This window comes from Haliotis cracherodii, unplaced genomic scaffold, assembly GCF_022045235.1.
Source record: "Haliotis cracherodii isolate W230 unplaced genomic scaffold, xgHalCrac1.p SCAF_17, whole genome shotgun sequence".
NCBI classification, from domain to species: Eukaryota; Metazoa; Mollusca; class Gastropoda; order Lepetellida; family Haliotidae; genus Haliotis; species Haliotis cracherodii.
Window position 1 is genome coordinate 6,427,194 of NW_027266272.1, and position 25,454 is coordinate 6,452,647.

The 25,454-nt window shown below is 40.1% G+C and overlaps 1 protein-coding gene across 2 annotated transcripts in view; it reads right to left on the bottom strand.

Moving 5' to 3' along the window:
- Positions 1-23,674, bottom strand: part of LOC139464861 (natural resistance-associated macrophage protein 2-like) — a 36,210-nt gene extending 12,536 nt beyond the window's left edge. Inside the window, exons 1-10 of one of the 2 annotated variants that reach the window (XM_071246418.1) lie at positions 23,553-23,674; positions 12,256-12,466; positions 9,949-10,071; positions 9,227-9,453; positions 6,643-6,781; positions 5,001-5,156; positions 4,286-4,444; positions 3,536-3,583; positions 1,897-1,941; positions 1,347-1,466 (exon numbers count right to left, since the gene is read on the bottom strand). In XM_071246418.1, coding sequence (XP_071102519.1) covers positions 1,347-1,466; positions 1,897-1,941; positions 3,536-3,583; positions 4,286-4,444; positions 5,001-5,156; positions 6,643-6,781; positions 9,227-9,453; positions 9,949-10,071; positions 12,256-12,408 — 1,170 coding nt within the window. In that variant the 5' untranslated portion in view covers positions 12,409-12,466; positions 23,553-23,674. The other variant, XM_071246419.1, reaches the window with a different exon arrangement.
- Positions 23,675-25,454: the final 1,780 nt, after the last annotated feature.

Consider the following 25,454-nt stretch of genomic DNA (forward strand, 5'->3'; position numbering starts at 1 on the left):
AAACCTATGATTGTGGGATCGAATCCCAGTTCATTATGTTTCTAGGTTTGTCAGCACCATTTCCGTGCTCGCGTGTTTCACCGAAGTGGTAAACGTCTGAGAACTGCATCACTTCTGGCTTTTCTCCCACATTAAGCTGACCGCCACAACTTAACTGTAATACTGTTAAAAGCGGCGTTAAACCCAACTCACTCACTCACTGGCTTCAAGATCACACAAGTTCTGAGAAAAAAAATCGGGTCTAGAACATAAAAAGACTAAACCCTACCTGCTAGGCTACTCCCCTTAAAGGTATTGCTCAACACTTCACTAAACATATTAAACAACGTTGTCAGTTGTCAAATGGCAATAATTATCAACCACCATCAACAGATAATGGTCATATTTCAATGGCAAGTTGTTTCTTACCTAAATAAATCTAAAATCTTACCAAAAAAAATCAGATTAAATTCTAATTAGAGAAGGCCAAATTCCAATAAGAAGCAACACTTTACTATTTAGGTAGTCTCCATGAAAAGAAGTAAATATGAACCACAGTGTTTCCACTTCAGCTTAATCAGTGCAATGCTTCATAGAAACGCTGTGTTTGAAGAGAAATACTGTAAACAGCTTTATTTCTGCGCCGTTAAAATATTGCGAATACCACATCAAAGACAATACTGCGACGAGATATTTTTGCGAGTTGCTGTGTTGAGATGACCACTCAATTACCAAACAATAGACAGCTTCTCTCCGAAGCTAGTTAATCTGAGTTGGCCGGAAAGAAGGCAGGATTACTGTGAGGTAACAGTGACACTAATTGGTCTGTTTACACTGTCATTTGTTATGTATTGTGTAACCATTCTGCATTCATTTGTGTTTTTAACTTATTGAGTAACTTGTGGTTCTGGTTGATGATTTCAACATTTGATGACGTGTTGCAATGAATAAAATATGTATGTATTATTTATACTTATTTTTGCGTTTTTAATTTTTGCGATTGAGTCTCGTTCGCAAAACTCGCAATAATAAAACGGTCGCAAAAAATTCCCTGTTTACAGTAAGTGGCTCTGGCACAATTAATCTATACTACTGGACTTGTACAAAATTTCAGCTGGGCCAGACAGTAAAGTGACTGTAAGCATGGATGAATATAGTCTACACAATAAGGGCATAATACCATGATTACACGAAATAAGACCACAGAGACCTTGGGGCCTTTTCACCTTAACCAATGTCGAGTCAAATTGGTCAGGACATATGGATTCTTCATGTACTGAACAATTATCATCATATCTTATATAACAATTTTACAAAAGAAATTGGTCTAATAATGTAAAAAACGTCTCAATATTCAATATTCTCACCTCCATCACAAACTGTCCAGTATATGTGCCGGTCATGGTTGAACTTTGACCAGCGGCCAGGATCCCCACTGCCCAAATGTACATAGCAGCGACCCCAAACTGACATCCCAGAAACACCCCCTGGAGAAGGAAGGAAGAATTCCTATTATGCCAATCTCGCAGACATGTACTAAAAGAATGTACGTTTAAGGGAAAATGTGCTTCTTTCAAAGGACGAAAAACATTAAATGAATCCTGTTATTACATATAGGTTTTTAAGGAATAGGAGGAGTTATTCTATCAATATAAACACACACTGTAAGCAATAGTAAGTAATAAATGTGGCCCAACTAAGTTGTTATTTTAATTAATTTTTTTTTCAAATTTGTAGATTATTTTTAGCACCTATCCCTGTTGCTACATAAGTGCAATAGTCTTGAACACGATATTAAGACCCATTTCACCTCACCTCACCTCTCATCATTCTCGCAATGTTGACACTAGTCCTAAGCATGAACCACCAACTCACCATCACCACTGTTCCCAAGCATCAGCTGCAAGATCAACTCACCCCTCTGTAGATGTCCACTTCAACCAGCCCATTAGTGTCATTCACCTGTTGAAGGAAACATGCAGGATTTGAATACACAGGCAGTCTCCTCCACTAATCAGGTCTACCTCAGACTATCTATTCTATTCTTGTCAAGGGGAGTCTCTAGGAATACATCGTGGGGTCCAAGGCTGAGTAGGGGGCAACAGCCTGACATCTTCCCGAGGCAAGACAGTTAACTGACCATAAAAGTCCAGTTTCCACCCTTGTTAAACTAGGCTGGTATTATGGAGTTACATTTTGGCTGGACTAATAAGTCTATGCATAGTCCAATCAAAATCGTGTAACAAAATAAAAAACCAGTTCGTAAACTGTCGTGCAGGTTTCAGTCAATTGCGGGATTTGCAAAGCATGTTCACCGCCAACTAGTTTTCAACAGATATTTTCCAAATCTTTTCATGTTTTTAATCAAGCTGCTCATGTGATTTGATGCACTTCGAGATGTAAGACCTGTTTTATCACAGAGATCTTGATTATCGATCAGATCGTCTTTACTAGGCACCGCAATTTTGTTTGAAACAATTACAAGTGATACGAGGGTGGAATCTGATTGGTCCATAGGAGAGGCATAGAAGGGACATAACTCGTTATCGCCAATGGTGGCGCTACAATCAGGCCCAGAAATTCCAGCTTAGTTCGGCAAGGGTGGAACTTGACTTTTAAAGTCAGTTAACTCTCTTGCTTGTGGCATGTGGCATACTTAATTTCATTTCCAAGAAGGTCTTCAAGGAAATTAACGTCAAAGTAGTCCTGTCAAATCTGTAAATCAACACATAACATTGGCCCGGACCGTCACCAAACATGCAGGTAAATTCGGTGATCATTTAAGGAACTTAATTTAATTTTCATCAGGTGCATGATGACATGACAACCAGACCAACCTGGTTGCACAGTACACAGTCTTGGTTTATTTACACCTCCTCAACAAAGTCAGATCTTCACTGCAACATGATACCTATCTGAGTGAGTGAGTGAGTGAGTGAGTGAGTGAGTGAGTGAGTGAGTGAGTGAGTGAGTGAGTGAGTGAGTGAGTGAGTGAGTGAGTGAGTGAGTGAGTGAGTGAGTGAGTGAGTGAGTGAGTGAGTGAGTGAGTGAGTGAGTGAGTGAGTGAGTGAGTGAGTGAGTGAGTGAGTGAGTGAGTGAGTGAGTGAGTGAGTGAGTGAGTGAGTGAGTGAGTGAGTGAGTGAGTGAGTGAGTGAGTGAGTGAGTGAGTGAGTGAGTGAGTGAGTGAGTGAGTGAGTGAGTGAGTGAGTGAGTGAGTGAGTGAGTGAGTGAGTGAGTTAGTTAGTTAGTTAGTTAGTTAGTTAGTTAGTTAGTTAGTTAGTTAGTTAGTTAGTTAGTTAGTTAGTTAGTAAGTTAGTTAGTTAGTTAGTTAGTTAGTTAGTTAGTTACAATATTATGGCGCAGCCCTTATAATTTTGCTCACTCGAACCAAACATTTAGAAGCCTCGAGGCTGAATGGCTGATTAGATAGTTCATTGACGTGACATCCCATGTAGGGGTCCAACCTTCATGCAGAGAGGTATCACACTGGGGCAAAAGACCCTGATATCAACGAGATTGTGCTTAAAAAGAATTCATGTGTATCAAAATTACTTACATCAAAGACATACGCATGAGGGTTACCAGCGGCAACACAGCTGTTGTACTGAAAAGTGAGCAAAACATAGAATCAGGTTGGTCGGAAGATGTCTGCATATGCAGTGGAAATTCTAGAAGTTTTTGAGCTACAAATCCAATCTAAAACCCTTTTAAATCAAATAGTGGGACACAAACAAGTTCCTTTATCATTGCTTTGTTGTTTCTTTGTTGTTTAACGCCTCACTCAGCAAATTCCAACTATGTGATTGCAGTCTGTTAATAAAAGAGTCTGGACCAGACAATCTAGTGATTGATATCATGAGCATTGATCAATGCAATTGGGATATGATGACATTCATCAACCAAGTCAGAGAGCCTGACCACCCAATCCCGTTAGTTGCCTCTTACGACAAGCACAGTCCTCTTTCAGGGTAGGACGCTGACAAACCTAGAAACCTAATTGGGGTGAACTAGGATTCATACCCATGATTGTAGGTGTCTGGTGCGCCCAAGGGATGCAACTCTGCAGAGTAAACTGTGGCATGGTAGACACCTAGGCCACCCCTGCCCCTAGCCAGGTTTGTGCAAGTACAGAGCTCATTCATGTTAAAGGGACATTACTAAACACAGAAATTATTCCTGATTCTGTTTGCAAAATAATTTTTGTTTTACTACTGGCTTGACAGGCCAAGAGTTACAGGCCGTCATGATATCGCAAGAATACTGCTAACTGCTGAAACAAATAACAAACAACTTTTGATCTGCTTACAATCTCCCTCGTGGTTCTGGAGTAAAGCCCTTCAGCAAACACTGCCACCACAAACAGATTGATGACAAAGGACACAAACAAGGCAATCACAGCCTCGATAAAGAAGTAGAAGTTGGCCTCGCGGACTTCTGCCTTCTTATTCCGGTCTACTTCTCTTGACTGAAAAAATACATGAAATGGTAACAGCGCCAGGTTGTTCTTTTGATATTTTGGAGCTTTGAGTTAACAAGATTTTTTTATCTACGATTCCCAGCCCCCAGCCCATGCCACAGGTTAACTTGGATATCTCATTCAGACACAGAATACTGACTCCCAGTCATCCAGTCCTTGTTTTATCTTCTTAATGCCAAGCTATGGGCTGGGTAACAACAAGTACCATCTTTCCACGCCTTTGGTATGACACGGGATCGAACCACCGGCCTTCCGCCTCAAAGGTTGAAACTCTAGCCACTAGACCACAGAAGTGGTCCAATAAAGATTTGACAAAACTATGACCTCTCACTTCTTAATTCAAGAATTAATAGTCATTTGAATTCTTGAAATTGTTAAATGAGCAACAGCTGACCTCAAAATCATTGTTACCTCAAACATGTCAAACAATCAAATCTGCTGAAAAACAACTTTCATAAATTACATTTCTCTATGTTTACCATTAGCAGGCTGCAAAACTTTCAAAGCAATATGTGTTGCTTATGAAAAGCGAAAGAAGGCTCACCTTGACGAGAGCTGAATGTAGGTAGATGTTGTGGGGCATGATGATGGCGCCAACCATGGCTATGCCCTGCATCAGCTGTGTGGGGCCACAGCCCCCACAATAGGGCACAAACAGCCCCTTCATCACCTGGCCCTGGTCTGGGGCCACCACCACATACTGCAAGAGAACAAGTCACTCAAACAGGGAATCTACAGACAATGGCCCACCACCAGAACACATCACTCAAACAGGGAATCTACAGACAATGGCCAACCACCAGAACACATCACTCATACAGGGAAACTACAGACAATTGACCACCAGCAGAACACATCACTCAAACAGGGCAACTACAGACAATGGCCAACCACCAGAACACATCACTCATACGGGGCAACCACCAGAACACATCACATAAACAGGAAAACTACAGACAATTGCCAACCACAAGAACACATCACTCATACAGGGAAACTACAGACAATGGCCCACCACCAGAACACATCACTCAAACAGGGCAACTACAGACAATGGCCCACCACCAGAACACATCACTCAAACAGGGAAACTACAGACAATGGCCCACCACCAGAACACATCACTCAAACAGGGAAACTACAGACAATGGCCCACCACCAGAACACATCACTCAAACAGGGAAACTACAGACAATGGCCCACCACCAGAACACATCACTCAAACAGGGAAACTACAGACAATGGCCCACCACCAGAACACATCACTCAAACAGGGAAACTACAGACAATGGCCAACCAGCAGAACACATCACTCATACGGGCAACCACCAGAACACATCACTTAATCAGGAAAACTACAGACAATGGCCCACCACCAGAACACATCACTCATACAGGGAAACTACAGACAATGGCCCACCACCAGAACACATCACTCAAACAGGGAAACTACAGACAATGGCCCACCACCAGAACACATCACTCAAACAGGGAAACTACAGACAATGGCCAACCAGCAGAACACATCACTCATACGGGCAACCACCAGAACACATCACTCAAACAGGGAAACTACAGACAATGGCCCACCACCCGAACACATCACTCAAACAGGGAAACTACAGACAATGGCCCACCACCAGAACACATCACTCAAACAGGGCAACCAGCAGAACACATCACTCAAACAGGGCAACCAGCAGAACACATCACTCAAACAGGGCAACCAGCAGAACACATCACTCAAACAGGGCAACCACCAGAACACATCACTCAAACAGGGAAACTACAGACAATGGCCCACCACCAGAACACATCACTCAAACAGGGAAACTACAGACAATGGCCAACCAGCAGAACACATCACTCATACAGGGAAACTACAGACAATGGCCAACCACCAGAACACATCACTCAAACAGGGAAACTACAGACCAAGGCCCACCACTGCATATAAACAGTAGTATCATCCAAGTTTGTGTTTTCATTTATCAATCATAATGACCAAACCTCTGTTAAATGTTCCTCACAACAAATATTAAGTAATAGCCTCATATATAATATATATAACTATATTTTACAATGTCCATATATATTACTTCAGGATGAATCAGTTTGAAAGACACACTCCATTCATTTCACAATGTACAGACGAACACACAGCTGGAAATAGATTTTCAACACACCTCATAGCCAAATGTTACAGCCATAGCAAAGATGAGGAAGGCAAAGAAAGCCTCCAGCTTCCGTAACCCATATTTGTCCAGCAGCAGGAAGGTGAAGGTGTCTGCTATAGTGATGATTACTCCGCCATAGAGAGGGATTCTAAAACAATAAACGGTCCTCTTAGAAAATTGCAGTGTGGTATTAAAGTTAGCTCACCTGGTACATGAATATCTGCAGTGTTACATGTTAACAGTTAGGGCCGGAACGGGTAACTCGGGTACCTGGGTTAAGTAGGTACCCACAGGACTACCCGTACCCGTGGTTAGTCATGTGATATATTGTTTAATGACAAAAATTATCTGGAAGTCTATGGTTACACTACAAGTCACTAACGTTCATATTTCTTTCTGATTATGCACCCATTCCTTCTGACTTTTCAAATGGTGAATAAAGATATAACTTGAGTCAACTCCAGTGTAAGCATGACCAGATTGTTTAATACATGTATCTAAATGCATTTTGCAAGTGCTGTGGTAAACAAATTCTCAATCAGACATTTTGTATCTCTTGAGACCTACAGCGGGTACCCAAGTAGGGTCAGGTAATAGGGGGTGGGTACCTGGGTAGGGTCAGGTAATAGGGGGTGGGTACCTGGGTAGGGTCAGGTAATAGGGGGTGGGTACCTGGGTAGGGTCAGGTAATAGGGTGTGGGTACCCGGGTAGGGTCAGGTAATAGGGGGTGGGTACCCGGGTAGGGTCGGGTAATAGGGGGTGGGTACCCGGGTAGGGTCGGGTAATAGGGGGTGGGTACCCGGGTAGGGTCGGGTAATAGGGGGTGGGTACCCGGGTAGGGTCGGGTAATAGGGGGTGGGTACCCGGGTAGGGTCGGGTAATAGGGGGTGGGTACCCGGGTAGGATCGGGTAATAGGGTGTGGGTACCCGGGTAGGGTCGGGTAATAGGGGGTGGGTACCCGGGTAGGGTCGGGTAATAGGGGGTGGGTACCCGGGTAGTAAATTTGGACTCGTCCCAGACCTACTGACAGTACATATAGCTGCAGTGGGAGTTGGAAACTTAAACATGTAAAACAATGTTCCTAAGCAAGCCACAAATCTTAGAGACAAAAAACTGCAATCCAAAATGTTTGTAGTAGTCAATTATATTATCTTCAACACATTGACTTGTTTAGTAATAATTGATTACAAGAACATCATTAGGACTGCGTACTCATCAACATGATAAAATGTATATTATCATATTTTTAAAACATATGAAGGATAATGAATGAAGTTCTGATCAGAAGAACGAAATTGGGAGGATTATCCATGCAAACTTAAGGTTTCATTGGTTTAGTGATTTTGGTGCTAATGTATCAGGTGTGAAAAGTGCATAGAGAAATTCACAATTCATCTTCACAATGCTTCCACAAATAGTATTGGAAAATAGAAATCGAAGAGAGAGTTTGAACTGTTGATCTTTTCATCTTTCAAAATGTTTGAATACAAGAGTGATGCTGACCTCTAGGGTTGGTTGGTTTGTTTGTTGTTTAACGCCAAACTCAGCAATATTCCAGCTATATGACGGTGGTCTGTAAATAATCGAGTCTGGACCAGACAATCCAGTGATTGATATCATGAGTATCGAGCCACGCAATTGGGATCGATGACATGCATCAACCAAGTCAGCAAGCCTGACCACCCGATCCTGTTAGTCGCCTTTAACAACAAGCATAGTCGCCTTTTACAGCAAGCATGGGTTCCTGAAGACCTATTCTACCCCGGAATGACCTCTAGGGCTTCCATCTGTTAGCAACATGGTTAGTGATTATGATGGAAAGCTTATTCATGCTTACCTATCCAGTGTTCAAAATTATGGTCGCTTCTGGAGTCCTAAAGGATTACTCCTATAGTGTTGTTTGTTTATTTGTTGTTGTTTATTGGCACACTCAGCAATATTTGAGCTATATGACAGCAGTCTGTAAATAATCGGGTCTGCACAAGACAGTGATTGACATCAAGAGCATAGATCCACGTCATTGGGATATGATAACATGTATAAACCAAGTCAGCAAGCCTGACCAACCGATCCCGTTAGATGCCTCTTACGACAGGCATGGTCGCCTTACACAGCATACTCCTATAGTACCTATATCAATATAGGGACCCACTAAATCGTTCAACTTCCAACATTAGGGTTATGACAAGAACCCTTGACTTTCAAGCTCAATGTCAAAAAATGTCCATCATCTGGGTTAGAGTAGGTTTTCAGCAACCTCTGCTTGCCCTAAAACACGGCTTTTCTTGTCGTAAGAGACAACTAACAGGATCTGGCGGTCATGATCACTGACATGGTTGATGCATGTCTTCATATCCCAATTACGTGGATTGATGCTAATGATGTCAATCACTGGATTGCCTGGTCCACACTTATTATTTACAGACTGCCATCATATAGCTGGAATATTGCTGAGTGCGGCACTGAACAAACAACTTTTGAAGTCCTGGTAAATTAAATTCAAATTTATGCCAAGTGCCAAGGCACATTTGTTGCCATCATATGGGCTACACAATGTGTATGAGACATTTACAGTTGTCAGTTTTACTTACTTTCCATTTGACAAAATATATAATGCAATGGATGTTCCGATGACCTCTTGCATGTCAGAGCCAATGATGGCGATCTCTACCATGATCCACAAGATGAGGCGGGATGCTTTAGGGTACTGCCGGTAACAGACCTCGGCTAGATGCATCCCTGTGACCACCCCGAGGCGTGCTGCTAGTCGCTGCAGCATCAGCCCCAACAAAGTAGAGGCTAGTAGAACCCATAGCAGCTGAAACAAACAGAACAGATGACTGATACGTTTGTGCGGCAAGTCGCTGCATCATCAGCCACAACAAAGCAGAGGCTAGTAGAACCCATAGCAGCTGAAACAAACAGAATAGATGACTGATACGTTTGTGCGGCAAGTCGATGCATCATCAGCCACAACAAAGCAGAGGCTAGTAGAGCCCATAGCAGCTGAAACAAACAGAACAGATGACTGATACATTTGTGCGGCAAGTCGCTGCATCATCAGCCCCAACAAAGTAGAGGCTAGTAGAACCCATAGCAGCTGAAACAAACAGAACAGATGACTGATACGTTTGTGCGGCAAGTCGCTGCATCATCAGCCACAACAAAGCAGAGGCTAGTAGAACCCATAGCAGCTGAAACAAACACAGAACAGATGACTGAGTAAGTTTTGGAAGCAGGTATAGATTTCAAGCTCTGTTGCATTGTCAACTTACCTACTAGGTACACCCTAGTCAGCTAACTGATTACTAACCTTGAACTGAGCGACGGCACCAGACTGCAGATCAGACTCTACGTTCCCAGGATCCAGGTATGCAATGCTCATCAGAAAACCTGGCCCAGTGAACGCCCATAATTTCCGGAAACTAAACCGAGGCTGTAAAGATATGATTTGTTGGATTCTTAAGACAGAATATGTGAGCCTGGTAAATGTTGCGACTTACTTTGTGAAGGGAGTTTGGTAAAGGAAGACCTCAGTAAATATAGGCAGGCTCGAAAGTTACTATTTTGCATGGTCACAATTCTATTTCAGGCAACAACTTCATTTCATGGAGCCAAACCACTTGTCTGATGGATTTTCAGGTACATTATGTACCATCTTCCCAAGGCAAATGAGTTAACTGACTAAAAAAGTCCAGTTTCCATCCTTGCCGAACTAGGCTGGTATTATGGAGTTACATTTTGGCTAGACAACGAGTCTATGCACAGTCCAATCAAAATCGTGCTCTGAAATCGAAATCAAGTTCATAAACTGTCATGCAGATTTCGGTCGAATGAAGGACTTGCAAAGCATGTGCACCGCCAACTCATTGTCAACAGATATTTTCCAAATCTTTTCATGTTTTTAATCAAGGTGCTCATGTGTTTTGATGCACTTCACGATGTCAGACTTGTTTCATCACAATATATAGATCTTGATTATCGATCAGATCGTCTTGACTGGGCGCCGCAGTTTTGTTTGAAGCAAATGCAAGTGATACGAGAGGTGGATTCTGATGGGTCCATAGGAGAGGCTTATAAGGGACATAACTCGTAATAGCCACTGGTGGCGCTATGATCGAGCCCAGGAATTCAAGCCTAGTTCGGCAAGGGTGGAAACTGGACTTTTAAAGTTAACTCTCTTGCCTCGGGAAGATGATCATGTACAAGATTTCCAAATTTAAATTCTATGTCAATGCGAAACTGAGGGAGTGAATGTTGTTTAGCATCACAGTCAACAATATTCCATCTTGATCATCTTCATCACAGGTGCCCTTTAAATGATGAAGTCTGAAAACAGACAAACCAGTGACTGACTGCATGAGCAATGCCCCATGCCATCACGCTACATCATCAGCAAGGATAGACATGGCCACAAGTCCAATATCTTGACTGCAACAAATATTAGGGCTGGGCCAGTGAGGTGAAATGGGGTTTAACGTCACGTCCAAGATTATTGCACTTATATAGCGACGTACATGTCAGTGCGTGTGTGTGTGTGTTTGCTGATTTATAGTGCTGGCTCACTGAGATACCAGGCCGCAGTTTAACATGAATACCCCACTCAGACACAGGATACTGACTCCGAGCCAACCAGTCCTTGGCACAGCCGGGGATCGAACCCCAAACCTTCCGCTCTCCGGGTGGACGCTCTACCACTAGACCACAAAGACAGTCTAGGGCTGGAACGATACACAAATTGTGTGATCCAATATGTATGACGATACTTAGCTCAATATCCCCCGCATTATAGGGATAGAACTAAACTGAAAGCTTTACCAGCCAGGGTAAAGATAAATGCCCATGTAATGTTAAAACAATGGGGAAATTTGGAAATATGTACTAGCCCACAAAAAATTGTACTAGCCCCTGGGTAGCGTTAATTTCTAAACCTGGGGTCACTATATGGCTAAAATAATGCTGATGCAATGTTAAATTTGAACTCACTCACTCTAAACCTGGCATTTTATGGTGAGGAATAAAAAAGACCCCTACAAAAGACCAATGACTCTCTGTTGTCCGGCTAGGGATCATGATAACCTTCCAGGCCATGGCCAGAGCTCCAGATAAGCTTTTGGTGTTGTGGGTATTTTACCCATGCATTTTAAAAACATTGGGTATCAGTAATTCTATCTGGGCATTCAAATTTCTGTTACCCACTAGTTTTTACACATGTGGGCATTTAAGTTAAATATTTAATAACACTATTCATCTAGTCCCCGCAAACTGGTGTCGTGTGGGTTCAAGAGCTTTATAGGACTCAAAAATACCATGATACGAGAAAGTGTGATGGCAAATGATCATGATGTACCGTAACTGTCATCATGGAGTTTGTCAAGGTTGATGGAATGCCCGTTTATAATTACAAAATAAGTTTGTGATTTCCTAATAGAATACGCAGGGTTACTTCACAATATTTTGATGATACGCACAAGTTTTATTTTTGTAGCGTATCTGTAACGTTCGTTGCGTATTTGATACGCTTGGATTTTATTTTACTGCGTATTTCTGCATTTCTGATGCATATTTTACGCAGATACGCAGTTTATCTGGAGCTCTGCATGGCAAACCCTGTACTCACATTCCCAGCATCAGGGATGGGAATCCTTTCATTGAAATACGTAGATGCTGCAGTGGAGTTGGCAGCAGCTTGGGTGCGGTCATCACCATGGGTCCTCCCTGAATCTTCCCCTCCCAGGTCAGACATGGCAGTGTGGCCATCTTTCCCTGCCATGGCTGTTGTAGGTCCAATTATATCAGGAGTATGTCCCAATCATGCCACCACTCATTGTCTGAAACAAAACATGATAACACTGTTAAAAAGTGGATGATTGCATGCATGATACGTACTTGACAAGTGTTTGTCTTGTGTGTACATAAGTACTCTGCTGACCCAGATAACATGTTGCATAATCACGATAACGTACATGTAGGCTATTGTTGTCAGAAACATCTCGACCTGGGGCAGGTAATCACTTAGTGTAGTCCCGGATGCAGATAAAGTTGGGACTGATGGTAAACAACCCAAATTTCACAACTGTGAAATATTAAGTTTTGTTGTGTTATTTCACTAGGACTAATAATGTTGTGGGTAAAGGCTCATTTGCAAGACTCATAAAAGGTATAAAAAAAAAGGATGTCCATTACCGTATATTTCCACTCTGGGTTTTTTTCTCAACAAAATTATATTTTAATAAGATCCCCCTATTTCTCATTTTACAGAGCGCCCTGGGCACATATCACGTCGAATATGGTATAAAATATAATTGTTACTGTTGCATAATCATTGATAATGGCTTTGGAATTCTTCCCTTTAAAATTGACAAAACTGGTCAATAGTGGTCATGTATTTACTTTGTTTGGGCTAACAATTTTACTACTCTCTTAAAAAAGTAGAGAACATGAAATGTATCATTTAATGGGCATGATGGGTATGCTTCTCAGCAGGATAAAGCCAATTATATAATTATCAAATCCGGCCCTACCCGGATACCCACTGTAAGACTCAAGAGTTATGTACAAAATGTCTGAAAGCGAATTGTCTTACTGCAGCCCTGCCAAAGACTATTTAGATACATGATCATGTATAATCTGCAGTTGATAGACGCTTTATTCTCACCCGATCATATCAAAGTCAGAACAAATACCTGCATAGTGAGAAAGAAATGTGAACATTAGCTATAATACTTGTAATGTAACCATTGAGTTTTATTGATAATGTTATTAAACAGTATGTCACATGACAAACCACGGGTCCGGGTAGTCATGTGGGTACCCGGGTCCTACTCAGGACCCACCCGGCCCGAGTATCCCGTCCTGGCCCTAGTAGCCATTGACAAAATAAGTGTCCAGAAAGTGTGAACTAACATTCATTTTTTAAATTAGTACCATCAAAACCACCAATAACACAACCATGAAAATATGGTATATTTAAGTCAAAACATTAATAATCATGATAATAATTTTTACAACTGAAGAGGTGTGATTGATCATGTGCAGATACTGTTTAGACAAAGGCAATAAAGGTCTTTGAAAGGCATTTAGAAGTGATTCACATAAGGAGTGAGTGAGTGAGTGTGTGAGTCGGGTTTAACGCCGCTTTTAACAGTATTCCAGTTATATCGTAGCGTGTCAGCTGAATGTGGTAGGAAAGCTCGAAGTGATGCAGGTTTAAGACATTTACCACTTCGGAGAAAAAAACGAGCACGGGTATGGTGCTGACAAACCTAGAAACATAATCGGGGCGAACCAGGATTCGAACCCACAATCATAGGTTTCTGGCGTGCCCAAGGGACGCAACTCTGCACCAGAGAATCGCGGCGCCTTAGACGACTGGGCCACCCGTGCTCCGATTCACAAAAGGAAGAGTATATATGGATGTCAACTTCTTTATTATGAGGAACACATAATAAAGTAGTTGACATCCATATATTCTCTTCCTTAATAACTAGTACAGTTAGTCCGTAGGAAAGTTCTATATCCACTGAGTTGATTCCCTCTCTTCACAGTGAAACAAAAATCATAAGTTTCAACAAATACTTGATGATAGTATTATGGGTCTGTTCTCATGTTGAAAACCTTCCAAATGGCATGCTGGTTTTCTTGGGGGAATTAGTCAGCAAACAATGGCAAAGAGCCGGAGTCACAGGAGACTAATTACAATTTTATTTTGTGCAACATTTATACAAAATTTCATATAATTCTAGTTAGCAAGTAATACATTAAACAAGGTAAAATGCAGATACAAAATATCAGTAGTTTCAGTTATAGCTTTTTAGATAGATGCTACATTGCTAGCCTAAGGTAACAAGATCCAATCTCTCAGACATACTAATCAATAAGACAAAAGTTCTGGCTACATAGTTTTATAGTGAGTGAGTGAGTTTGGTTTTACGCCGCTTTTAGCAATATTCTAGCAATATCACGGTGGGGGACACCAGAAATGGGCTTTACACATTGTACCCATGTCGGGAATCGATCCCGGATCTTCGGCGTGACAAGCGAAAGCTTTAACCACTAGGCTACCCGACCGCCCCACATAGTTTTATAGATTGCCTTGAACATGTTGAACTATTTTATTTAAGTAAATCTGTAATCACCTATCTTAGAATAACATTCAGCAAATACTTCAATTTAGACTCATTAAGGATTAGCCCCTATACAAGCTCGTCTAAAGTGATACCATAATCTCTTTCCAAGCACCCAGTAAATATGTCAACAAGTTAAGTGCCAGTCCAACAGGATTAACAGGATTAAGTATTCCCCTCTGTCTAGCCATTCATTAACCATAGGGCACACCTCATCGTGCATCAACCAATCATATTTCTTTTTATTGTTCTATGTTTTGTTAAATACATACAGAAGCAAAGTGTTAAGCAGAAGGGGTTTGACACTCATACAAAGCAGACCTCTCCCACAGCCCAGAGGGTTGTACCGACTCTCTGTGGCACCCTCAGCTATAGCTAAGATATTGTAAACTGTTCATTGTTAATTGTTCTTGTAAATAAAATTGTGATTAGTCTCCTGTGACTCAGGCTCTTTGCAGACTAATTTCCCAAAGAAAACCAGAGCGCCATTTGGAAGGTTTTGTTCATCCGAACAAAACCATAATAGAACAATAAACAATATCTTAAATATAGCTGAGGGTGCTCCAGAGAGTCGGTATAACCCTGGGTAAGAGGTGTCCTTGGTTTAAGCATCAAACCCCTCCTGCCTAACATCTGAGAAATGGTGTTTTTAAATTGACGTATTTGCTCAATGAATAATTCTATTACTGAGTGTGGTGATGACAGATTTACTTAAAAATAGTTCAAGACAAGCCATAAAACTATGTCGACATGACTTTTATCTTATTGAATACCGTATATGACCGCAGATAAGCCGACCCCGTAGATAAGCCGAGGTGTTAACTTGACCATTGAAATACAAAGAAAATGACATGACCCGTAGATAAGCCGAACAAAGAAGTGATAAGCAAAAAAAACAATGCAAAGTTGGATGGCACGACATGTGCTGGTACTCGCATATATTCAATAATATAAGATGAAAAAGGTTTTAATTATATTGAAAAAGTCATTGTTATTTCTAATAAAGATTTAACAAACCAGTCATCCACTCTCATAATGTGGGAAGCTGTTGCTCTTGTCTTTTTATAATCTCATAATAATTGTTATATGTTGCCATTAACAACAAAGTGCCATTTTGTGAATCAGTGTATATAGAATTATGAACCCGTGAGAAAATACAGCTAGAGCGAAGATTCACAGTTTGAATGCATCACTGTATAAGCATGGCGTTTTCGTTTCAAACTCATGATGAGAATGTCAGTCAGTAAGAATATACCAACTTTTATACACCCCTTTATACCACTATTGTATGTTAATCCAATCGAATTAAATAAACTTAAATAAGCCGACCCCTTTCTACAGAATCTTTTTTCTGGTCCTCAAAATTCGGCTTATCTGCTGACATATACGGTGGTATGTCTGGCAGATGGGTTCTCGTTATCTTAGGGTAGTATCTATCTAAACATCTATAACTGAAACTACTGATATTTTGTATCTGGTTTTTTCATGGATCCTAATATATATTACATGCTGTTCTATAATTATATGAAATTTTGCATAAATGTTACAGCCCTTGCTGTGGATCTAATTATTATATGAAAACTTAGTATAACTGTTATATCATGATAATAGTCTAACAATTATTACAGCATGGAATAGTAAACTCTAGTGAAGATTGTTTTTACAAATATTACATTAATAAACATGTGGACAGAAAAGAGGCCAGAGAATAGTGGATCAGTATATATACTCTTAAAAAAAAGAAACTTGACATAGATGTAAAACCACTTTTTGCCAAATGTCTAAAATAATTACATCAAATGAGAACCAAATAAGTCAAACAGAAAGATGATGTGTCTATAATTCGTGAAAACACATGCAAAGCACATAAACATAGAGTTTGGGGATCAATTTCACAGCTTCATCCAAACGCAACCGCCTGTAAAAAACGTGCAGCACAGGATCCTTTATTTAGGCAAGCAGGCCCCCTTGCTGAATGGGTATAAAAATCCACATCAACAGCTGTTCATACAGTCCTTATAACGGCAGTAGAGGCGGTGACAGAATGCCAAGACTGAATGCAGCTCAACGGAAGAACGTCATTGGGAGATTACATCCGGCTGGGACACCTCCGAGACCGCACTACCACAGCCACGTCTACAACCACACAGGTACGCAGAATATCAGATCAAACGGTACGCAACAGACTGAGGGAGGCTGGCCTTTTTGCACAAATACCTCTTCGACGTCATGTATTGACCCCACGTCATCTGGCGGACCATCTGCTTTGATGCCAACAGAAGATTAGATGGGCACATGCAAGGTGGAGAAATGTACTGTTTACTGACGAGTCCCGTTTCCTACTCACACGTGCTGATGGGCGCGCACGTGTCTACAGACGTCAGGTCATACATTACTCCCCAAATGTGTGCAGCTGGTTGTCCCATTTGGAGGCGGGAGTGTCATGGTATGGGCCGGAATTCATCACGGTGGTAGGATGCCTCTCGTGCATGTGGCAGGTGCATTGACAGGTGTGCGTTACAGAGACTTGATCCTACAGCCATACGTTCTTCCTCACGTCAACATTCATGGCGGACAGCTCCAGCAGGACAACGCTATACCGCATATTGTACGTGTTTGTCAGGACTTCTTACAGCACAACAACATCCAGACAATACCTTGGCCAGCCCAGTCACCAGATTTGTCCCTTATTGAGCATCTGTGGGACGAGTTGGATCGACGCGTTCGCAGAAGGAATCCACCGCCCAAAACACTTCCGGCGCTTCTTGATGCACTTCAGCATGAATGGCAGCACATCCAACAGCCTGTTATTGACAACTTGATTGCATCTATGGGTCGTCGGTTTCAAGCAGTGATTGATGCACCTGGTGGGCACAACCGATACTGATCATTTTCTGTACCCCTGTGACATTGACTGTATCGTGTATGTGTGTCTTTCTAGCTGACACGATTAATGTTTTGAACATTGTGTACATTGATCTTCAAACAGTGTTTCAATTAGGGTTTCTGTGTCCTATTTTGAAACAATCGCATTATATTAAATTTTGAAAGTCCATGTCAAGTTTCTTTTTTTGAAGAGTATATATTATATATATATATATATATATATATATATATATATATATATATATATATATATATATATATATATATCATATAATGGGTAGGTTTCTCGGCAGGATAAAGCCAATGGATGAAAACGATATCCGTTGGGGTCATATGCGGATAGAGATGCAAATATCAAAGGTCAAGTAGGACTACTTTCACTGTTTATAAACAAACATGGCGTCGGCCCTCTTCATTTGGCGATCGAGTCAGATTTAACCATCGGTAATCTGGATAAACTACAGGGATAATTGCTATCATTATCAAAAGAACAGTCTAATATACTGAAAATCAGTGTCTAACTGTGACATGGCTAAGGCATTTTATAAGTTTTGGTAACTTTGGAGATATAAATTTCGAAACAATTTTGCGAGGGCACTAGCCAGTAGCCATATCTGTGCTTGTAGACCTCTGCGGCTTGAAACCTTCTGCACAAATCAAAATAGTTGGATTTGGCTGAAATATGTTTGAATTGTTACCTTGTTTCGTTTTGTCGCTGTGTGTACATCTGACTACACTCCTTAACGTTATGACAGGACAGACCGACTGTCAACAACGTCTGACCGTGGCCGTGACGCCTCATAGACTAGGGTTAGAGTAGCTTCTCTTTGACAAAGGGCAGTTACTTTACCAGACAGACCAATGGATTGCCACGAAAGGCAATTAAAAACAACTGTTGTTTTGCGTATATGTTGCTTCGCCACTGTATAAGATAAAGATTTCAGTTGGAACTGTATTGGCTACTGTCACTGTCCGACTGACACATCACTTACCCTGTGACGTAGCATATACATAAGCTTGTTTGTTGTTAACTCCACACTCAGTAATATTCTAGCTATAGAAATGAATGTGGCAATATATAGCCATTTTAGGTCAACTAACAGTTTTAGCTGCTCATTGGCAACATATGGCAAATTCAATTATCCTACAGATACACTACAAAATAGTACTGATTTCATATTACTTGTTTACAGACTATTTGCCACAGTGTAAAAAGAGGTTATCACGCGAGTGTGTTTGGGGATGGTAAATTGGCGAGCTAAATACATAGTGTTTAATATGAAAAGACATCCCAGCTAACACACAACGTTGTCACAACGTTGTGGAAAGGTTGTGGATTGGTAACGTCTTGATATTACGTTGTCACAACGTTGTTATAACGTCAACGTGCAACGTTATTTCACAATGTTATAACAACGTTGCACATTCACGTTGTGAAAACGTTGTGCATTGGACATCACACAACGTTTTGTAGCTACGTTTCTGAAACGTCGGTGAAACGTTATAGAGTTTGCTTCTCGATAGTCATAAAGGAATAGAACTGCTTTATCAAAATCAACATGAATTTGTCAGAATACCAAGGCAGTAATGCATTATCTTTGTATATATTCGGCATTTAAATTTTCATCTCTTAATACTAAAATTTCCAGAACATAATTGCGTATCTCTATGACAACGTTATTCCATAACGTAACAACAATGTTGCAAATTATCGTTGTGATAACGTTGTGCTTTGGACATTACAACACTTTTTGTAAATGATGTATAGGAAACCACTTGTAGATCTACCATCTCTTAGTTTTATTATTTTTAAACATATATATATATCTATAACGAAGTTATCTGTCTACTAAATGTTGTCACAAGCAATATTACAGTTAAAAACAATTGCGCCCATTTTTTGCGGCGTGAGAGCGACTGCTGAAAAGTTTAGCCTGTTGCCTCGTGAAGTGACGTCAGAATGACGTCACATTGTCGCGGAAGATTTGTTGTCACCAGCCATCTTAGTTCAAGCTCACTCTAGACATATTAGAAGTCTACAACCAAGAGATTGTGCAGCAACTGGAACTGGACAGATGATCTGTGAATTCGGATGAGGTAAGTTAATTTTTCAGAAGCAGCCTCCGCTTGTTGATATGTTTCTGTACATGCAGATCGTCAAATGATTTAAATGTATCGTATTATTCAGAAGTGGCGGGCTTTAGAATGCAGTTTGCCAGTCACTTTCACTGAGCTGAGCGTCAGTGTTGATATTAATATTTGATACACAGAACATAATGTATATAAAGGTGAAGGAGGCCCAAGACTTTTTTCCATATTATTATTTTATGGATACCAAGGGTAATTACCAAGGGCAAGCAGTATATGTTTGACCAGAATTCAGTCTGGCGGCGTTTTGTGGCCGTCATATTATGTTCGGGTTTCGATCGTAAACGTGTAGATCTGTAAATAGGCCTAACTTATGCATCGCCTACTGACCACTGAGAGTTATCGCCATTTCTTCCGTGTTATTTCGGAAATCATTACTATTCAAAGTTTACTTGTGCTAATCTTAGGACTTTGATTTTTGTGAAACAATGTGGCTCATTCAGGCCATGGGAAAGGTTTAGTATATTTCTCTTATACAGCGAAGAGAGGGAATCAAAACAATGGAAGTATTTTCAGATCGACTCTCTGTAGGCTGCTAGTTATAGCCTTAGTCTTAATGCGCTCAATGATGTTATGAAAAATTGTATTTTCGGGAAGAGATAGAAACATACTTGTTGTTTCCGAAAAGGCCTATTTAGCACTGACTGAAGTAGCCTAAATGTGGACCATCAGGTTGTTGGTGCTGTCTATACATTTTATTTTAGCAAGGCTCTTATCATGGTGTATTTTTATTATTTCCAAAAAAGAATCAATTGATCATTTTCCGATAACTAGATCTATGTCCGACTCCCTTCTAATGAAAACGAGCAAAAGTAAAACGAGTCTCTCGTTGCGAGCTATAACGGGGTGTTTGCGGTATTGTCATATTGGTGATGATAAGCTAGTCAATAGTCAAAAGTTAAATAACACCATATATTGTCAGTGATTTGGTCATCGTTTGTTGATTATTAAGGTGAGATAGGTGTAGCCAATGTGCACCAATGAAAAATACAATGGAATTGATAGCAACCCTATTCGTTCGGTTTTCGATCTCCATATGTTGCCACGTAGGCTACCATACTAGGTCTACAGAATTATATTTAACGATATTGAACTGTATTATGTTAATAAACGTAGTAACAAATAAATTTCAATAAATATTTACAGAGCTTTGTAAATATTAGAACATAGATTATATATAAATATCCTGGCATATTAATATGGAAAATATTAAGGTTAGTATTTAAAAAATAATCACAATTTTAATTAGGATAAATACCCCAAAGTGTTAACACTTCTAGGCCTATTCATAATTCATATTCAACATTCATGCTTCAAATATGGGAAATATTCATTTTATTTGGCAATGCATATTTTTCATTTATGTATATATTTTTCAAATAAGGTTTTAGAAACTTGGCCAACATATTCACTTGAATCACTAGTTTGTGATGTACAGCAGAAAGGTAAAGTTACTGCTTTTGAATAACTACAGTTGATCTATTGACTGATAAAACTATTTGCCAATACTACCACCAGTTACATCATACTCTAAGTAAATGTGATTTATCAATACAGTACTGGTTTATTTAAAAATGTGATACTTTGTGGTTTCTGTTTTTCTTTCAGGTGGAGAAAACAGTATTGTGGGAGCATATTTGTTTAAAGTACATCACTGACAGAAAGGTATGTATGATGCAATAATATATACAAACATCTTCAAGAATTAAAATTTAGATGATTCTTATTTAATTATACCCACAATCTAAAAGGGCGGGGGTATAAAGTTACACCAATGATTCAGTGCTAAAAGCTTTTCTGCTTATGTATGATCCAAGAGCATCATGGTTTTACTGTCAGCGCCTTCTTCCCACTTTCAGCAGTTTTTAACTGTTTAAAGACTGACATCAGACATCAAAATATTATTTTGGGGAATGCAACCATTATTTTGTTATGTGAGAAATATGTCCCTTGCCTTGCCATTTTATAACATTTGTGTCATTTTGTATTCAGTTACCAAGGCTTAAGGAGAGACTATGGATACAGTTGAAGATCATCCCTGTGACTTTTCATTTGAGGATTGAAAAGGCTCCTCAGCCACTCAGCCCAAGTTCTGACTTGTCATTTAATAAATAAATAAAGGTCACCTCAACCAGAATACTATTGTCATTTCATTGCTGGGAAATGGATCTTAGGACATCAGATGCATAGACTATTCTGTGTGTCACAGTGTTGCTCTCAATGCTGAATGTATGGGGTAAGGCCAAGAAAAAAATTTAAATGTTTCAATTTGTGCAGGGCTTATTGTTTGATGGTTTTTAATTTGCAAATTTGTGGGAAAATCAAATATCTTTTAATTGTGTTGAAACATTTGTGAACAATTTGCACATAGCCTTGAAAACTGTTTGGGAAAATAAATATTATATAACCAAATTGTACATGTAATTTAAAACATTAAGATTTTTATCTTGGCCGTATTTCAAACTCTGCCAAACGAGAGTGCATTTCATTGACTTGCTGTTTCACGGATAGGGTTAAAGTGAATTCAGTTTGCAGAATGTATTGCTTGGTACCTTATGTCTTAACTAGATTGGTACAAACTTTTCAGGCTGCCTGGGAGGTATTGAGGAATAAGACAGGCGTTAATCTACATGGACATTGCAACAACGTGCTGCAATGGCTGTAGTGTCGCCATATGTATGCGATACCTATGTTGTCGCGACGTTTTGGATAAATGTTGTAGCAACGTAAAAAATGGATGTTGTGACAACGTCTTGATTTGGTTGTATTTTGGTTTACGCACAACGTTGTAGCAACCAAGCTGGGAGTCTACAGATTGACGTTGTAACAACGTTACATCACAACGTTGTAGCGACGAAAAGTCAACGTTGTCACAACGTTGTCACAACGTAGAATTGTTTGCTGGGATGAGAGTGAGATTTTATTTATATATTATTTTTATTTAATTTATATATATATTGCATGTCATAGAATATATTTATAAATATATCAACACTCATTAACAAAAAAATTGAAAAACTCCTTGTCAAGCCTTAGAGTTTTTCCACTTTTATCAACTCATGTTCATATTTGATATCAAAAGACACTCGGGTAAGATTCTCTACATATTGTTTTTGTAGACCTACTGTCATAAATAACTTAAAGCAAGTATGATAAATATGCAAAGTCAGGTAACACGAGAACGCCATCATTAACCAGCTGTTACCATGACATTGGTCAATGTCAATAACCTGCACACTAAAACATGAAAAGTACGACAGTGAAAAACGAAATACTACACTATATGGTCTACTGCGTTCTGGGTATAAGATATGTACAGGAACTTAATGATAGCGTATACACTGTATAGCATAAATATATTTGTATAGAAATAGAATCACATCCCTCTATAGATCTATAGAGGGGTGTGATTTATACTAATGCGAATACATATATGCTACACATGCTACCATCGAATTCCTGCCAAGAATTTTTTCCAACCAAAACAGCTGTTGAACACATTGACCGCAAATTAGGCCTGAAAATAATGTTAAATATTACCTTAGTGTTTGAGAAATCCCATGTATATCAGCAGAAATTTGAGGTTAGACAACCAAGTTGAAAATGATATCTTGTCAGCTGATGTGCAGTGGCAAAACGATCTCGTACCGAGTGTCATTTCATCCTTCAACCGTGTTCTCAAGCCGGATATTTACATTTGCCGTATTTACTCTTTCTTGACAGAGGACAACTTCTGTCTGAAACAATTTATACAAACCTTTGCTTGTTGCTTAACCCCCTTCGCTTATCATACAATCTTGTTCAAATATGTGACGTTCCTAAATCCATTTTGACTTGCTTCGTCTATTATTGGCAAAGAGAAGACACGGTGCCGCTTTGTATAAGGGAGTTAACTCTATATGAACTCGACTCCCTTAATAACTAGAACTATATAGAGTTAGCTCCCTTATATCCTGTCGAGCCCTGTTAAGTCGTATTTCATTTCATATATATATATATATATATATGAGTGGCTCTCATATAAAGTAATAAATAAGATAGTTTGTTTTCAATGAATGCAAACAACGGATAATATATGTACTTACTCAAATGTGACGAGACCAGTTCATGTCGCTCATTGAAACAAGGCTGTACTTAGAAATTGAATATTCCTTTAATATTGAACAATAGTTATCATTAATTGCATGTCATAGAATATACAATACCTTTAACTCGGTTCAGAGTGGGTTCTCGTAATCAAGTGAGTGAGTGAGTATGGTTTTACGCCGCTTGTAGCAATATTCCAGCAATATCACGGCGGGGGACACCAGAAATGGGCTTCACGCAATGTACCCATGTCGGGAATCGAACCCGGGTCTTCGGCGTGACGAGCGAACGCTTTAACCAGTAGGCTACCCGACCGCCCCGTAATCAAGTGATTGAAGAGGACAGGTGGGCAAATTCTTAGAAAAGTTGGGAAAATCGTACTTGCCCTTTTTGTATTAATGAATTTGAAGACGAATACCATGCTTTTATGGGGTACATTATCCTTATTTCAATATTTGGAGACGACGATATATACCTGGATAGATATGTAGATTTCCAAGAGTGCAATGTGTTGCTAGACGAGCGTCCCAAAATAATTCATAATCTATCTACATGCATATTTCATATGCGCAACGTTAGAGATAACTATTATTTCACAGGACCAAAAATTAACCTGCACTCGCGTGCGTGTGTGTGTGTGTGGAGGGCTGAGGGTGGGGGCGTAATCTCCGGGGGTCGGTCGAGGGCCATGTCTTTGGGTGGGTTGGGGAAGGGGCTTGTAGTAATAATCTGTACATGTTTCATTAATGTTTTCGGTGAATTTTTGTCATTATTATTTGTATTTTGGCCTTTGGCTTACATGGAATAAACTACTACTACTACTACTACTACTACTACTACTACTACTACTACTACCACTACTACTACTACTACTACTGCTGCTGCTGCTGCTGCACTGTCCTTATGCACCGAGCGGCGAAGGCCGAGTGATCCTAATTGTTGATGATGAAATTCTTGGAAGATTAAATTGTCTAGTGCAATGGTATTGAGAAATATGACGTGTGATTATATGTATCTACGATTCTCGGATTTGAACAGTTACAGGTATAATCCATGGTAACGGCACTCTGTCACTTATATTTACCTGACAAAGACTATAGCAGTGATTTGAGTGAAACACAAACAGAAGCTCCAGCTGCTCAGAGCCAATGGGAGAAAAACGGATACACCGACGTGTAGGAGTGTGGACAGCTCCTTGCTGTATCCTGGACACTGTATCGTTTGGCGGGACAGTGTGATGGCCCGGGGTGCCCAACAAAGAACACAGATGGTTGTCATTGTTGAGAGTCATAACACTCAGCGTTATATTGACATCGTGTTACCTCCCGTCGTGTTACTGTTCTTGAAGCACAGCCCCATGGCCTTGTTTCAACAGGACAACGTGTTTCTATCCACGAACGTCTGTGTTCGCCATGGCCACCCATTTCACCGGACGTCCCCCAAAGAACACCTTTGAGATCATCTTGACAAGAACATCTGACACCATCCCAGTCCTCCAATAAACAGAAAGCAGATTTCATAAGTACTGAGAGAGGAATTGAGGGCAGTATCCGATGACGTCATTAGACTCTGT